The sequence below is a fragment of the Nilaparvata lugens genome, chromosome 8 (genome assembly GCF_014356525.2).
Source record: "Nilaparvata lugens isolate BPH chromosome 8, ASM1435652v1, whole genome shotgun sequence".
In the NCBI taxonomy this organism is placed as follows: Eukaryota; Metazoa; Arthropoda; class Insecta; order Hemiptera; family Delphacidae; genus Nilaparvata; species Nilaparvata lugens.
In genome coordinates this window covers 9,197,187-9,216,541 of record NC_052511.1, presented here as the reverse complement: position 1 = coordinate 9,216,541, position 19,355 = coordinate 9,197,187, and the positions used below count along the sequence as shown (strand labels likewise).

Genomic DNA, 19,355 nt, shown 5'->3' with positions numbered 1-19,355 from the left:
TATATGCCAATTTTCATACAATTGAAGCTTAAAGAACTAAAATCTAATGATATTATGGTATTGGATCAAGTTTTCGTTCAAAATTATAGAATCAAATATTCAAGATTTCAAAAATGCTTCATGAATACAAAAATACTATACCATAAAAATCCGTAGTCCTATATGTCAATTATCATACAATTAAAGCTGAAAGAACTGAAATCTAATTGTGTAATGGAATTGGATCAAGTTTTCGATTGAAATGATAGAGTCAAATTCTCAGGATTCCAATTCCAATAATGTTCATATAATACAATATTTCTTCAATAATAATAAAAGAATACTGTGCTGTAAAAATCCTCTATACCAATAATTCTGATGGAATTGAAGCTGTAAATACACAGTGGACTATGAGAGAGGAAGCATTTAGCATCTCCATTGGATGTTCTTGTTTTGGATTGTGTAGCAGGATATTCGAGGGGGTTCCAGGGGGTATTCGAGTGCGTGCAAAAGGGTGGCCGGGGGTGCCCCGGGGGGCAGTCCGAATGTCGACAAGCCAGATTAGAATCAGATGCACACTAATTGCAAAACGAGATTCCATTACAGAGTGTCAGCAATGCGCATGCGCAGACTCACACACTTGTTATCTGACCGAACTACGTTCCCTGTTGGATTTGTCAATTCAAATTTCAGAGGGTCCGTGCTGAAAATGCCCTACAAACACGATAATATCACAGTAGAGGATGGAACTATTCTCTCAAGCTTTAACTCAACAGTTTGAAAATTGTTTAATTGATGAATATCTATTTCAGCTGACCTTTATGTCCATTAACCACCTTATATCAAGTTATAATTTGACTGATTGAATATCTATTTCAGCTGATCTTTATGTTCATTATTCACTTTATATCAAGTGATAATTTGACATCTCGTGGGACCGGACTTCTCAAGTTGAGATCATAAGCTGGGAACAATATTATTCCATGATTTCTTGATCTCTTTTTTCAACCTTTTCTTTTTTTGAACTACTTATTGTTCATAACTTCAAGTTTTTTATTGAAGAATTGACAAAGAGATTTCCCAGTGATATCACACCTTATTATAAGATTGCTTCAAAAATGAGAGACGAATTAAGAAATATATCATTTTATATCATATATTTTATAATATTTCATATTTTATATCATTTATCATATATCTTACCCTAGTATCCCAGAAGGTAGAGGAAGACAGACGTTCCTTACAACACAAGGCACAATGTATTGATTAAGTATTATCACAGGATTTACACAATATTGAATCAGAGGGATCATAAATATGTATATGACAACGAGAAAATATTATATTGTTCGAATAGAATGAATGCCATCATGAAAAAAGACATTGGAATTTTTAGAGTAGAAAGTATAACCTTTTATGCAAGAATGATGCTAAAAATGTGAATATGAGAATATGATTTTCATCATATTATATTGTTTGAATAGAATAAATGCCATCATGAAAGAAGAAGACATTGGAATTTTTAGAGTGAAAAGTCTTATGGAGGTTAAAATTATAATTCTGGGGAGAATTATAAGGGTTTTAAATTCATTTTGGGAAGAATCCTAGGGCTACAGGTAAATAAATTTTTCAACAAATTATTATTAATTTATCAAAAATGATGATAAATTGAAATATTACAATATGCAAATATGATTTTCACCTTAAATGATGATAAATTAGAATATTACAATATGCAAATATAATTTTCACCAATCGAAGGCATTGAAGTATTCAGTGTGGAAAAACTATACATTTATGCTTGAATAAAAGGATTGTTGGAAGGCGACGTGTTTCCTGGCTTAAAAATTTGAGGGATTGGTTTGACTGCAGCAGCAAAGACTTGTTTCGAGCGGCGACAGTGAATAAGATCCGGATTGCTGTGCTGATAGCGATCCTCCGATAGGAGACGCACTAGGAGAAGAAGAATGACACTACACGTGTCTAGGAGAGAGAAGAAAGAAGAAGAAAAGAATGAGTGCAAAGAATTAGCGCCTGGAATAACGCAACCAGTTTTACATTTCTGTATTGTTTGTAGTAGCAGTAGTTTATCAGGCGACAATCCTTGTTTAGACTCATTTTGGGAGACTTCTTCTAAGAGCAATAATTATTGAATTCGTTCAGGGTAATCGATGACAATTTTGACGTTGAGTATATTGTGTGGGTATTTTGCTGATTCCAAAGGATATTGTAAAGATCTACTGTACAATGTATACAAGAACAATTTATATGTTCATAATAATTCATTATTCTCAACGTAATCATTAATTTGCAACCTCTATTCCCTATTTATTGAATGAAGTTACCTCCACTCATTCCTGTAGTAAAGACTTGTTTTTTTTTCTATTTGCAACCTCTATTCCCTATTTATTGAATGAAGTTACCTCAACTCATTCCTGTAGAAAAGACTTGTTTTTTTATTCTGTCTCCATGTATGCCATCAATTCCATTTTTTCTCATCCTTTGTACTCAACCTGTCCAACTCAATTCCTAACATTGAAAAAAATCTGAAGTTTTCCAGTGATAGATACTTTCCATAAAACTAGGGATTTGAAATTAAGTCTGCTACTAGTTACTAAATGAATATTTTTTTCAAAAAATAGTTGAACCTCATGTGTCACCATAGATCAACTAACATTCATAAGATGATTCACATTAATTCCCCTCCTTTGTCTTGAACAACACTATATTATCAACACGTATTGTTGCCGATTTATTATTCATTCACATCTTGAAACAGATGATAGTGGGTGCAAAACTGTTGATGAATTTACGGCGCATTTATTCATGACTGTTGAACCCTTTGTAACCGTTCAGTCCCCAGGTCTCTTAACCCTTCTAGTTTGGTCATCATCCCTTACCACCCTTTATCAAACCCTCATCCAGTATCTCAGTATAGGGGATTCCCTGAGGACATCGGGGACTAACTTCCTCCACACGTCCTACCAGCTCTTAATAGATCCTAATTATTTCCTAATGGAATAAAAGCTTTGTCAGATATTTCATTCGACGAATACCGAGCGAAGCTCCTGATTTATCCTGGGAATGGATTTGGGCCATCGGGAAATCGGGGATTTTTGTTTGATATTTGTGAGAGGGTTGGAGTTTTTAATCTGTGTGAGATGAAGAGGTAGTGGAAGATGATATTATGGAGCTTCACTCCTCCTGGAATTCTATAGAAGCATGAAACTAGATAGAAAATTATTTAGAAATAGATCATTATCGAAGGCAATAAAAAGGAGGTGAAAGAATTGAAATCAAAATACAAGCAAATCAGATTAGTGTTGCCGATCAGATTGGTTCTGTGAAGATTAACTTATTGAGTCAGACTTGCTTTGTCTACAGCGGACATGGTTTGGCAGAAGAATGTGTATGAATTCTGTTCATCATAATTTATATATTAAGTTGGTTGGGTTCGATAAAATTTGCTCATTAGTCTCATGACTAGATAGCAATAGTAAATAAAAAAAATATAATTTATATAGTATTTTCATGTAACTTTATTCTTATTCTATTTATTTATTGACAAAGCTACTCAACTGGCAAGCATATAGTTTTAATTTTACTTGACGACTCTTTTCTAGTGAGGAAAGTATGTACCTACTACGTTTTTCCCCCTGACCATACGAATATATATAATAATTTCATGAAGTCAAAATTTTTAATTTATCCAATCTACTCAACCATTGAATGGGTGTCAGTAAATTGAATTTTTTAATTCCATTCCAACCTTCTCTAAACAACGAATGAACAAAACAAAGATGTTATCAAGTATTGTGTTTGAATGATGCTTTTCTGAAGACTATTTTTCATTTATCAATATTTAATGTGTAGGAAGGAGATATTGCATTCTTCTTGAACCTTTCAATTATTGAAGACTGGAAGGTAACACGTTCTCCACAAGGGTATAATTAAAAACTTGACAAACTAAAAACTTGACCTACTGAAATCTTGGAGAATCAGAACCAGGAGGTAACCCGTGCTTCACAAGGGTATAATTGAAAACTTGACAAACTGAAAACTTGACCTACTGAAATCTTGAAGAATCAGGCCTATAACTATCCTCGGTAAACTAAGAATAATTTATTAATAAGCAGAATTTCAAGTTAATCAGTCTAGTAGTTGAGACTTGATGATGAGTCAAACATATTTTCTCCATCCCGTACATGTATAAGCCAGTTCTTCCCCTTATTATATTAAATATTAAAATAATTGTAGATAACAATATAATTTCTGTCTTCTGTGTAGATGTATGGATTGAAATATCTCATGATGAAAGTATTATCATAATTTAATTTTCCTTTGCAATAAAATTACGTTTACTTTCAGTAATATAATAATAATTTTTCCATTTTCGCGCCCTGATATGTGACGTTGAACTGTTTGTACAAAGCTGTTCCGTCTAGTGCTGAGCCCTAGTGACTTGAATGAGAACTATAGTTTCTCTAGTGTAGGATTCCCTCCTTTTCAAACCCTATCTTCAGAATCAACAGAATCAACAGAAAACTGAATTTTAATTTTATGTTCAGTGATCTCTCATGAAATTTTATTTTCTATAAAAAGGTGTTGAAAAAGTCTCATTTAGAATAGACTACAATTTCCATAACCATCGCTGATAGAATTATCATAGCTCATAAATAGATCACGTTGATCGAAATGGGATTTGAAAATGAACGTTTATACATTAGAAACGAACCTAAAATTGATGTATTATGACTGTGCTAAGCATTAATTTAGTATTTAAGATACATTATTTTTTATCACTTCCAGTACTACTGCAATATTAAATACCGTGTCTGTTCGATTACTCCAACAATTTTAGTAATTCAAATCAGATTACAGAATAATCTTTCTCATACTGATACTGTATCTACTGTAATAATGTATGGATTCTGAAACTGACCTACCATTGAAGATTAATTTAAAGAGAGCCTCACCCAGTCTATCACTTACAATCACCCTTGTATTCACTGTAATACAGTAATAAAGGATCTTTCTCCTACTGATACTGTAGATACAGTAATAATTTATGGATTCTGAAACTGACCTACCATTGAAAATTAATTTAAGAAGAACCTCACTCACTCTATCTATTCCAATCACCCTTATATTCACTGTAATACAGTAGTAGAGAATTTTGATCCAATGCAACTCCAAAATATTATCAGTAATATTATCATATACAGTAATAGAGAATTTTGATACAATTCAATTTTAAAATATTATTTCGCGAATTATTGAGTGATCCTATCAAACTATATTTCCTTGAAAATCACCTTGAATATCGAACACTGAAACTCTATCAGAAACTCAACCCTCAATCATCCTTATATTCACTGTTATACAGGAGTAGAGAATTTTGATCCAATGTAACTCCAAAATATTATCTCGAGAATTATTAATTGATCCTATTAAACTATATTCCCTTGAAAATCACATTGAATATCAGATGCTCAACCCCCAATCACCCTTATATTTACTGCAATACAGTAATAGAGAATTTATACAATGGAACATTAAAATATTATCTCAAGAATTATTGAGCCATTCCTTAAAAATCACCTTGAATATCAAACACTGAACCACTAGACTAGAACCGCGTGAACGGAGCTTAAACCGCGATCAACTGACCACCTTTAACATTGAAACCTTACCCAATATTGTGGTCAACATCTCAGACCTCGACGTGAAAGTTACAAACTCCGGTTACGAACAATAGCAACACTTTGTTCTGTGTGGAAATTTCTAGATTTTGGAAAGTTTGGGTTTTTTGAAAAAGAGACAAAGACGCCGATATACTGTACCTTCTGATGCATCCTGCTTTCTCTTCTGTTGCTTTTGTGTTTTATTCCCTGAATTCTTATTTTGTTTCGGAATTCTCTGTTGGAGTTCACTTGATTTGTATGTGGCAGAATGGGGAGGTATCCTACATTCACGTAACATCTTTAGTTCAGCTTTTACTTTTGCAAAGACAACTGAGTTCTGTGTCAAAAGCTAGAACTAGTTGTATTTTTATTATCATTGTAGTTGTAGCTTCTCTTGAATATCACTCATTCTCTCCCTATTCAAAAGGAAGAGAATGCCACTTTCTTATTCCTCAACTCCTTGAGGATGAGTGGTAGAGAGGACTTGAAAGTCCTAACTCCACCTAATAAGGAACGATTAAATTTTATTCCAATTCAACGTTCAACATCTACAAATCTGCTCTCAGCTTGTAGTCTCCTTGAAGGCTGTTCTCACAAAAAATAAGAAGAAGTCCCTACTGGAAAACAAACACAGAATTTGCATTATATTTGTAGAAGGCTCTGTTTAATAGAATTTTAGAACTTGCTTGTGGTTTAATAAACAATCAAGAAAGTAGCCTCTACTTTTAAGTCTAAACTTACAGTATATGAATTTTATAATTTATAAAGAATATAATTTGATTAGCATAAAGAACTCATTTATCATCATAAGAACTGATATATTACTGTTGTTATCTATATGTAAAGCCTGAACATGGATAACTGAGAATTATTATCTATATATTGAAGCCTAAGCATGCTTTATATGAGTAATCAGCAATAATACAGCAATAAATTTATCTAAGCAGAATAGTTAAAAGAGGAGGAGAGGAGATTTTTCTTGTATCAATCATTTACAGCACATGATTGTAGATTTTTCCATTTCCTCCTTATTTCCTTGATTAGTCTACTTCTACTATTCTTTCTTCTATCATCGACTCAATCTCTGTAGGGAATCGGGAGGGTAAACGTTTGATGGTGGAAACTGAATAGAAGTTGTTGAAAGAAGTACTGAGAATATCAATTGTTCTCAGAATAGAGTGATAATCAGAGGGATTTTTCCTTATTTCACTCACTACAGTCTCCACTTCACTATAATGCACATTGCAGTGAAGCCTCGATAAAAACAAGACACTTTCCTCTACAAACCAATCACTCTCTCACGCACGCACCCTCCTGCAAACAATCCCCCTCATTTCCCTTCATTTTCCTATTACTTATCTCCCGCTATCGTTCCTGCATTTGCACCCTCTTTCTCTCTCATTTATTTCCCTCCGTTTCCCCTTCGCGTTTACAATCGATTCCATTTATCTTTCGATGTTTCTGTTCCCCATTCAAGCTCATCGATGAGTATCGACTGTGGAAGAATGAGTAATCTGGGTGTAAACTGATAGTGGGGTTATTTTTGGAATCCCTCTACATATAAATGGGTTCCTCATTTATTAGCTACAACTATTTCTCTAAGTTGATTTCCGTTGTGTTCCACGGCAATGATTACACAATAATGAATATTTCGGACATTTGATCTGATTCCCATTTTCTTACGCTTCCCTATACTCTTTAAGAGTCACCAAGTAAAAATTCTAATCAATACAAATCAGATTACGCTCAGTAGTTTATAGTAAGTAGCTCATAGTTGCTTACAAACTTGAACTGCTTCTATAGTGACATTGTAGTTAATAATGATCCTACAATTGAGATGCAAATCCCATGTTATAGGCTGTGTAGTAGAAATTCATTCAAACATTCAACTTAAATGAACTCTATACTAGTTCCCGTTTCCCGGGAACCCGTTTCTCTCTATACAACCCGTTTCCCGGGCTGGCAAATAATTTTTGGATAGTAGTTCTCATCGAATTTCCATCTAGCTGTTAACCCTGTTGTCAATGTCTGCAGTAGCAGAGGTCTTCGGGGTGGTTTGCAGCATTTATTTGGGATTTTCGTTTAATAATAATTATATTTGTATGAACTCCTTCAGATCATTCACGTCCAAATAGATGGTATCATAGACCGATAATATTGGAGCATATTAAAGAACATGGACTTGTATGCTACCTCTTGCCTGTGAATGTATTAGGATATTCATCTAGGATAGTCATTCACTGATTATTCCTTTCAACGCTCTGATAATAATGATGTGTTTTGACTGGAAGCAAGTGCTAGACTTTGTTTGGGTTTAGTTAGACTTGAAATGTACATCTGGTGTTCATCACCTTGCCGTTCTTGAGTACTTGAACTGGTACAATTCTGGTTCAATATTCTACTCGTTCATTAACTCCAACTCTATTATTGTAGTTAATTTTGTTGTGTTCTGCGAAAATAACATAAAATATTGGGGTACCGAGCTTCGCTCTTTATTTTTATTTATTGATAAACAGAATACAATTCTCTAAAATGATCGTGTTTATATTTCACAGCTGGCTATCCGTCATCTTATGAATCTCGGAAATGCGATATTTTGATTTTTCACATTCTCACTTTTTTACTATCCACAGCTGTTTCAGCCAAGGATGAACTATCCTTTTAATTTCGTTCAGCGAGTTTTCCCAATGATGAGACCTAGTGCAATCGAATCTTTATATTATAAACCCACTATGTTCCAAATCTCGTGAGAATCGTTAAAGCCGTTTCGAGATCCGTAAAACATAAATAGCCAGATACAAAATAACCAGATATATAAATACAGAGCTTGCTCGCTTAATATAATAGGATATTTGTTCAGTAACAAACAGTTTTGACGATAAGAATTCATTAAAAAATCAGGTTCAAGATCACAAACCTGAGAACCGTTTGTAGATTTCAGTCAAATCTCCTTTTATTCTATGTCAATGTTTTCGAAACGTAACCATACTATGAATTTGTTTTCCAATTTGGTTTGAATTCTATCATAGATAATTTGTGTGTCATACATATCCTTCACAAGTATATGATATATAATATATAATATATACTATTTACTATATAATATATAATATATAATATATAATATATAATATTCATATTCTTCATCGATTCATTCAACAAGTACATCATCAAAAATGATAGGGAGAGAAAAAATAAGGTAACCTTGTGCTATTCCTCTCCCAAATTCAGAAAACTTTATTTTAGTTTTGATATGGAGTAACTTGTGTGATTGAGTCTCAGTGTTCACTGTAATAAGATAATCACAGCTCAATGGAGTGAGTTTACTATTCAATAGGTTTATCTCAATTCAAGCTTGAAATGAAATTGACTTTTAACAAGCATCATAGTTTTACGAGATGCATACCTGTTGCCCGTTCTGTTTGTAGTTCTTTTTCCAACAAACATTGACACCGATTACAGCCGAAAACTACAATTTCGGTTGAAGCTCAAGCTTGTCTACGGGCTTCAAGCATGTTAGATACAATCTGAGTGTAATTTCTATGTCCATGGTTCTCTATGAAGGATACCAGACAGGATGCCCTGGGCAGTCACGATTACTGGGTAGGCTTCTTTTAATAAGAAGGACTTGGCTACATACCTCCCAACCAAACCTACAAGATTTATAACTATTTATATAAAGTCTCTTCTACGCACCTGTCTTGTCAAGTAACGTTCATACAACTCTGTCAGACTCCTCCCATACTGGCGAATCTGAATGAAATCTGGAAGTAGAGACTGCTGTGTAGAGACTTGCAGAAATGAAATTAATAATAGTGCTCTAACAGAGCTAAATCTATCCTATTATTATTATAGTGACTTGATGTACTTATAAATGCTTGTTTGTGATTTATGTTGTGTACTATTTAGATACAAGGAATAACTAGTGCAGTATTTACTGTGTATTACAGTAATTTGCCCGGTTCCTGCTTATCGATTTCCAATGTTACTGGTTTAATAACAGTGGAGCAACCAAATTGAGATTTAATCAAAATATAATTATTCCATAATAGGAAAGAAATGCATTTTATGATCTCATTTAATCCTTGGAATGATATTGATGAATAAAAATTATAACAAATGTTATTATATTAGAGAGTGACCTATAGCGAGGTCCACGTTATAATGGCAGTGGATAAAGATAGTAAGAATAGCGATGCCGATTCTCTTCATTAATTGATTATATTTCTACACTATCAAAAACATAATTGGCATCGTTTTGGACTTAGAAAAGGATAGTAACACCGGCTTTGTCGAATGATAGACAAGGATAGCAAAACCAAAGTTGATCAAATACTGTCATTATAACGTGGACCTCACTATAGCAATGTTCAAAGTTCACTTGCTCCATCAGAGTATGAAGTCTTTACTCCACTTATTCACTCATTAGAGTAAAGGCTTTGAAGTACAGTCAACTGAAGAATTTAGTTTATGAACAATCATTTTCTCTCAATCAATTATTAAGAAACAGTATCAGTCTATTCTTCCAACTATGTGAAAACTGGAATTAAGGATTCCAAAACAAAAACAATTCTGTTAATCCACCATAGACACCTGAATCTTTGAAACAATGTTGTTGATTGGATTAATTAAAATACGAATAGTTCAATAGAATATCAGCACAGAATAAAGCCTATTATAGAAGTTTTCTCTGGTAATAGGTTTAGTGCCGGTCGCACAAAATCAGGTTAAATTTTAATCGTGATCAACTCCACGAGAACCAATCAGAGAAGCCCTCTATCCAAAACAGCCTTCTCTGATTGGTTCTTGTGAAATTAATCACGATTGAAATCTAACCGGCTTTTGTGCAACCGGCACTAAACCTAGTACCAGAGAAAACTTCTATAATAGGCTTTATTCTGTGCTAATATTCTATGGAACTATTCGTATTTTAATTAATCCAATCAACAATATTGTTTCAAAGATTCAGGTGTCTATGGTGGATTAACAGAAAATTATTTTAAGTATTCAAAGTAAATTGAAAGTTCCTTCAGTATGTATTGTTGTTGACAGACTTCAAAACAATACTGACTTTCAACATTTCTCTGAAACTTCTCCAAACAGCTGAACTTCCTGTAAAAAAATTGAATAGGATTATTTTATAGTTGATAGTTGTGTTATAAACTTAATTAGCACCTTGTTATAAACCCAATTTCAAGCTCAAGTTAGCATGTAGAATAGTTGAATTCGAGAGACATCAACAACTACTGTTTAATTTCAAATTCACGGCCAAGAGAAACGACAATCACACCACGTGACAGCTAGAAGAATAGAATCGTTTGAAGTAGATACTGTGCGAAACCAGCTTCTTTGATTTGAAACCGAGAAAAAAGATGCATTATTTGTCAAGTTGTAGCAACCACACTGATTTGGTTCGAATTGATGACATCCAGATTCTTTCTTTCATCTTTTTCAGGCTGTCTGCCTGGTTATAAATGAGTGCAAGCACTCTTTGTCCGCTTCCTATAAATAATTTATAATTGAATTGAAACTAGTTTTCTTATATTTCGAGTCTAGTTTTGAAGTCAGGTGGGAACTCTCTCATCAACTTAGGATCCCAAGAATACATAATACATGCCTTAAAGGGGGTTTCAATATTTCCGTCCTATCAAAATATACGTTTTTTGTTTGATGGATAATCAAGGCAACGGAGTTGATGTCATTCTTCCTGATTAACTTTTTTCTTGACCATTTTTATGCAATACTTTATCAATGGAAGACCATCATCATTAAATCGGATAACTTATGAAGGCTATTTCTCTTTCGACTATAAATTTTATGATAATTATTTCAAATATCAAATGTGAGCAATATTGGATATTTGAAATAGTTATCATACAGTAATAATATCCCAGCAGTTGGTTAAACTGCAATTCCCAATAAAATGTTCCATCGATTATAAATTATGTATCATGAATTTTGCTCCTCTATCATGAATTTGACTACAATATTCTATGGGTTTGATGGCAAGTTACCATTCCCATGAATTGATTGTCAAATTTCGATATCCACAACCATAAATAGTAATCCAAAAATGAAATATAGTTGACATGTTTATACTTGTCATAATGTCCTAAGTATTTCTACATTATTTCTATATTATTGGTTTCTGAAAATGATTTTGGTTTCATTGTATTCCTCGTTCTTCTAAGTGAATGATGATTATTAATTATGAAACTCTTCCAGTTCTCAGTATTGACATTTCTAGTTCACCCAAGAATAGAATTGATCATGAAGGTTTAAAATGAACATCAACATTGTCGATAGTCATACAAAATAGAAATATCGAACGAAAAATACCTCAACATGTTTTTCTAATAATAGACTGAATTATTCCCATTTCTAGCTCTTAATTCGATTCATCATAATTCATCACACGATTTCAATCTATCCTTTCTCACTCTCTGGTAATTCATCTCAATTTTTCTTTCTCCTACCAATCTTTTCACCTTTGTTTCTCTCTTTCAACATCTTCTTTCACTCTCTCACACCACACACAAACTCTCCAGTATTTCTCCCTCACTCACTCTCTCTCTCTCTCATCACATGTCTCACTCATTCGGTTTTTTTTTTCTATTTCAAGTTTTCCGTTATATTCCGTCTCTCCCTCCGCTGCTTCTCTTCCTATTTTTTTCTCTTCTTCTCCGAAACTCTCCCTTCAATTTCCTTTCTCAAACAAGAGCGGGGAGGAGTTTTAGTCAGAGTGACTGGCAGTCGTGGCTGTAACTAATCTCGTAACATTTTTTCTCCTTTCAAAAAGAAGAAAGAAAAGTAAACCGACATATGATCAAGTCTGTTTCGAAAAGGAGATAATAACGTGAAAAATAATCATGGTCGAAGAGCAAGGGCTGCTTCAAGGAGAGAGAAGATAGATAAAGAGGGAGTGAGAGAGAGAAAGGTGATAAGAGAAAAGAGATGGAGAGGCAAGTAGAAAAAGAGCGAAGGAGACGCGACAGAGAACAAGAAAAGGGAGAATTAGAGAGTGAGAGAGAGAGAGTGAGTGAGAGAGAGAAAGATAGAGGGAGAGAGAGTGATTATTCTCAAAACTGTTTCAGGACAGAGAGAATATAAAAATGAAATTCTGTTATAAGTGACTCCATATTAAATTCAAATCAACTGCCTCAGATTTGATAAATGTTCACTGATTATAACATAGTGGAACGTTCCATAGAATGAGTGAAAATATCAAATTAATGGAGTAAATATCAAAAAATTTCATTTAAATGGAATATCAAATCTTGGAAATTTTTCATAGTCCTGTAGAATACTTGAGTGAACTATAAGTTAGAATGAATTGAAGATGCTTAATGCACAATACAAACCATGATAGGAGTTATTCATCCTGCAGTTATCAGGGTCATCAAAACTTCCATTTTCCAAGGAGTTGCCTGAAATCTTGAAGAAAATATGAAACTTCCATGTTGTATTGTTTTAATGTAGATGTAGCGAATGAATGAATGTAGTATTGTGTTTTATGAATTGCTTTAACTGTAAATTGGGAGTTTTTTAAATGCTCAGTAGTTAACAGGGTCATCAAAGCTTCCATTTTCCAAGAAGTTGCCTGAAATCTTGAAGAAAATATAGAATTTTGATTTTGGATTGCTTCAATATAGAAGTAGCAAATGAATGAATGAATGTGGTAATGTGTTCATGAATTGCTCTAATTGTAAATTGGGAGTTTTTGAAAAGTTCATTAGTTATCATGGTCATCAAAACTTCCACTTTCCATAAGTTGCCTGTAATCCTCATGAATATAAGTTATGGAATTATGATGTTGGATGAATTCAATGTAGATGTAGCAAATGAATGAAAGAATGAGGTAATGTGTCCATGAATCACTCCAACTGTAAATTGGGAGTTTTTGAAATCATTCTAATCAATGATTTGATTAATAATCTTATGACTTATAGTAATTCTATAATATTTACCAACCGAATATTTCATTTATCAAATCTACTGGAATATTCTAATCCGATGTGAGAGTGTTCTAATAAGATTATCCGAGGTTTCCTGAAATGTAGCGAATAGTGAATTGGCCTGACGGGGTGACTGATCACCCTGTCCTTTTCTTAATTATCCAAAACACTCTTAATTATGTTGTTCCCCTCTCATTTACCACATTTTGGCCAGAATTTGTAGACATGTGTTTGAGTTGTCAGCTCAGTGCAACCTTCAAAACCTGTCATTTCCACTCAATCGGTCGTCAGTTGATGTTTCAGCCACCAGTGACGCGATTTCAATTATTTTACTACAAAAAAATTAGGAATCTCTGTGAAAAAACCATTCAAAGTACAACAATTCTAACTTAGAATCATGGAACTTAGTGCTCGACTTTCTTCATAAATATTTCCAATATTTTTTTCTTCAGGAACCAAAGTAATTTTCTCCAATTTTTGTAGATAGTGGAGTGACTAAAATGTGAGTGAGTTGGTGAAAGAAAGAGATAGCAATATGAAGACTTCTCAGGTGAGGTTTTGATTCACATTTCATGTTACAGAAAATCTTATTTAATTCCTTCAAGAGATCAGATGAATGGTTTGTTTCTGATATCGATGAAAATCCAAAATCAGCTCTGCAGTTTCATATTTCAGCTCATGATTTCATTTCAATTAATATGAAGATTTGAGAAAAAAACAGAAAATTAATATAGTAAAATAATTATAGAAGTAAATAAGATCATAGAGAAACAATAGCTTGAGTAGATATACCATGGTATAGGGCGTTTATGACGCAACTTTTACTGTTATCTCAAGCCGATAGTCCACGTAGTTCTTTTCCCGTGAAGCTTTATGACGCTGGTAGTCTCTTATACTGTGTCGTTCATACACTCTTACCCTGTCAAAACAGTAAAAATCGACAATAATCGACAGTAATCAACTTGAGATAACAGTAAAAGCTGCGACATAAACGCTCTATACCGTGGGATACTTATGCTATTGTTTCTCTATGGTATAACACTGTACCAATATCATCTCCACTACTGCAGTTAATATGCACTATTTGTTATGAGAACTCGTACACATTTGCACATGACTTTATTATTCTCAATTACTGTCTTATTAGAACCCCAAAAAGAGCAATATTCCAGGTAAAAAGTCTCTCTAATCCTCTTGTTTCTGTTGTTTCGATGTACATGATTTTTTTCTCTTATGTTGTTTAATTTTAAAACCTTGAAAGAATAGAATTCCAGGTCAATAGTTTCTTTCTCGTAGCCTCTTGTTTCCCTTGTTTCTATCCTTTTCTCACATTTGTTCTATCTTTTACATGCTTTCCAAAACACCAGGAAACTCATTGAAGCACTTCTGACTCAGCTTGCCCTCTGTCCCTATTTTGCATTGTTCCTACAAAATTCATTGTCCTGCTTGCGTAACAATTCGAATGTTGGCACTGAAAAATTTCTCCAAACTCAGGGATGAACAGATGTCGTAACCGGGGTACAAGGAGGGGTCACAGATATAGATATAGAGAAGCCTGCGCTCTTTCATATGCAATACGTCACACTGTTGATCCATTGTGTCAACACAATGAATATAGGTATAACACAATGGACAGAGCACTCCCTCTTGGCGAAATGTGGTAAAGCGCGAACTTTTGTGTGCAAATAGGCTTGTGTGTGAGTTTGTTTGAAGAGCCATTATCAATTGTGTCAGGTTGACACAATTTTACAATCGTTCAACTCTCAATCGGACGACTGATCGGTTTGCATTCAACACTGAGGAAGTCCACCTCCTCCTCTTCCTCATCTGCTTCTATGTGCCCAGATCCTCTTCCGATACACTAGTATTTCGCGAACTCCCGTCGGATAGAGTGTGGTACGATACTACGGTACATATCGATCCAAGTGATAATGGGTGAGAGTGGAGATTTTCATAGGAATGTAGGGATTACGTTTAAATCGGTTGAGTTAGCTCTTTGGAGATGGAAACCTTGAATACTCCAGGTAAATTCATCGTTGTTTCCTCAAGGAGTACACAGGATTCCATTATTTTGATAAGAGTATAGATAACAGTAATGTTGAGGGGATAAAAATTGTGATAAACTCTGTTAGTTGACTTTTTCTGCCTCTAGATAAGAAAATTTAAAATGAATACTCCAGGTAAATTCATCGTTGTTTCCTGGGGGAGTACACAGGAATCTATTGTTTTTATTGTATAGATAACAGTAATGTTGAGGGGATAAAAATTGTGATAAAATCTGTTAGTTGACGTTTTCTGCCTTTTGAGAAAACAAAATTAAAATGTGAGATTTTCACACCGTTTGATTAAAGTGTACCCCCCTTATTGACCTTTATAAGTGGAGAGTGGAGACCAAGTTCGGATTATTCACTCCATTTTTGTTTGGTCGATAACAGTGTTATCGTTGATTGTCCTTCTTCCTCATCAATTCTTATTTTTCACAATTTATTGTAACATACATAAATGAAGAAATCCAATGTGATCTAATCTAATCCTATCTATAAGAATTCCATCAATACAATACAATATTATTATAATACAACTATTATATAGAGCAGTATCATGATGGAAAAAAGAACTCCAGCTGTGGTTGAAGTTCTTCACTATTGTCATAATCATAAATATGAACGAGACAGTCAGTCAATTCTGATAACTGAAAAAAATGAATTGTCAATTTCACGCAAATAAATTATGTTCCAATATGTAAGGAATTGCTGTCTTAAAACTCTCTTGTGCACCTCTATAGTGTTAAGGCTCTATCGTGCGTCAAACTATGGAGAATGATAGTGTTATTTGGCTCTTTTCTGTTTAGGGCTACTTGTAATATAAATACAAATCTCAGTACCATTTTTAAATTATTTTATCACAAACATTCCATTTACTATGACCTTGGAATCTCATATTGTTGATTATCACAAAATGGAAATACAGTAGTTAAAAACTCTCAATAATTATATTCCATCATTTTGCAGTCAACCATCCATAATGTTTGAAATATAATAATTATGTTCATTATTATATTAAAATAATTGTTCAAATAAATTTAAATAATATGTTCGAAAATTAAATTATTGTTCATTATTGTGCATTTTTATATTTTTGTCCAATATTACCTGCATTTTGTTCAAAAGCGTAACTTATTTGTGTTGTATAATTCTACATTTATATTACCAATGTTTTTGGAACTATCAGTAATTTTTCGATGTTTTTGCGTTTTTTCAGGGGCGGATGTCAGAGCTGCAACCGCCGTTGGTGCCAACCAGTTGCCGAAGATCGGTCACCGACCGCTAGCCGACCCACAGCTGCATCAGCTGCATCATCCCCATCAGCTGCATCAATCAGCAGCTCAACGCCGTATCCGCGAGGAAGGCCCAACTGCAAGCGAAAACTCTGCAGCAGTCGCTGCTGCAAAACTAGGACAGGAGGTCTCGGGGTACTGAGCGCTGCTCAAAACCATAGTGCTACAAATTTTGTGAGTGTTGTTCCTGGTCAAGAGTTGTTCAGTACAGCTGTGTGTTGTTCAGAGTACAACAGATTCGTGTTCCCAAGGATATAAAGTGTTGGTTTTGGATAAACAAGTGTTGTTCCTGATCAAAGTTCAAACAACAGATTTGTGTTTCAATAGATACAAAGTGTTGGTTTTGGATAAACAAGTGTAGTTCCCAAAGTTTGATTGGGAGGAAGTTTTAAGTGTATATTGTGAGGAAGTGGAGTAATTTTGTGTAGTGGTTGACGTTAACCAAGTGTGAAGATGAGTTCGTACTTTGCGAATTCGTACATGGCGGACATGCGAAACGGTGGCGTGGTCCCGGCGGAACACCCGCACCAGCAGCATCAGCACTACGGTGCAGCGGTCGTAGCCCAGGGAAGCACGGGGCCGACCGACCCGGGGGCGTGCGAAGTAGGGCTGCGTCAAGGGGTGCCCCCTCACCATTACGGGGGCCCCCCTGCGGCCGGCCAGCCGCCCCAGGGTATGCCGTACCCCAGGTTCCCCCCCTACGACCGCATGAACGCTGCCGCTACCTACTACGGCGCCCAACAGGGGGGCATGGTCGACAGCTACCGGCCCGACTCCCCCAACGGGGGCATGGGGCCCCATATGGGGGGCCAGCCCAACGGCCATCAGACCCCTGTCGTCTACGCCAGCTGCAAACTGCAGGCGGCAGTCGGAGGCAACGGGATTGTTGGGGACCCTGGCAGCCCTCACGAGATGGACCCATCGATGACCAACCACCACCAACCCCATCCGCACATGGGCACGCATCCGCACCACCCCCAGCAGCACCACCAGCCCAATCACATGGGCATGTACGGGGGGCAGCAGCCGCCTCCACAGCCGCCCCCTCACCACCAGCAGAACCCCCTGGTCGGCCACCCCCAGAACGCGGGCCCCCCTGGCAACCAGCCCCCACCCCAGGCACAGCAGCCCCAGAACAATGGCAATGGGAATCTGCCCAGTCCGCTCTATCCCTGGATGCGCAGTCAGTTCGGTAAGTACTCTACTCCTCCGTCTTCTCAACCCTGTAAGATTGAAATTATTTTAATTAATATAAATAAATGAATGTATTTTTCATTTCTAAAAAAACAATGAAATACAATTGAGGATCACTTTCTCCATAAACGTTTAATTCAAATATTCTACTTTACATTGATTAAACATTACATTCTCTCAGCCACAGATCAATTAAACGGGTTTTAATTAATGTATTTAGTAGGCTAAACAACTTTGGAAAAAGCGACCCCTAAGCTTACAAAAATATTCACATATATAGCTGTACACATAGGACTTACAGTTAGGAAGATCTCCATAATATTTATCTTCAATATACAGTTCTGAAAAGGCAGAGAATAAAAATACTGAACAATAATAATCAATTGAATTAACATCATTCTATGATATTGGGCTTGAATCTATGAGTGAATGAAAAGCATTAAATTTTTTATGTAAATATTACCTATTCTAGTGATGATAATGTGTAACTTAGTATTTCTTCGATGTTAGTCTTTGAAGCATTTAAATTCAAAAATGTGCTTTGTGAAATTTCTAGCTCTAAAAATGAAATATTAATGAATCGGATGAAAATAGAATGTAGGATAATATTTCTAAAATTATATCATTACTAGCTTCATACAGAAATTTGAACAAAATTATTGATGAGGAAAGAATATGAATAATTCAGAGATATTCGAATATTATAATTTCCAGAGTATTAGAAATTATTCATATTATGTTTCTCCTGAACTCCCTGATAGTGGAAGATACACTTCACTGTTAGTACGTGCAGTTATTCTCTCACTCATTGCCAGGATTTGTGAACTATTGAATGAATAAAAGATGAGAAAATTCCAACCCCATTAGAAAATTCCCCACCAAATAATTTTCATTCAGAGGCAACCACTCATAATTTTATTTCACGTTCTTCCAAAAGTAATAGAAGAGTTCATAACTCATTCATCACAGAGAATACCCCACTGAATATTTCTCATTTAGAGGCAGCTACTCGCAATTTCATTTTACGTTCTCTCAAAAGTATTTGAAGAAGTATCAATTGGAAATATCTCATTCATCATAGAGAGATTCCAACCAAATAATACTTTTTATCCAGATATAACCACCGCTCATAATCGTATTCTACGTTCCCCCAAAAGTATAATAAATGAAGAAGAATCGAAGAACAGCAGCCGGTAATCGAGTTGC

The 19,355-nt window shown here is 34.9% G+C and overlaps 1 protein-coding gene across 8 annotated transcripts in view; it reads left to right on the top strand.

Moving 5' to 3' along the window:
* Positions 1–19,355, top strand: part of LOC111055349 (homeotic protein antennapedia-like) — a 388,426-nt gene that overhangs the window by 349,134 nt on the left and 19,937 nt on the right. For all 8 annotated transcript variants that reach the window (XM_039433875.1, XM_039433880.1, XM_039433878.1 and 5 more), the window contains one exon: positions 16,880–18,147. In XM_039433875.1, coding sequence (XP_039289809.1) covers positions 17,409–18,147 — 739 coding nt within the window. In that variant the 5' untranslated portion in view covers positions 16,880–17,408. The remainder of the gene's footprint in view (positions 1–16,879; positions 18,148–19,355) is intronic.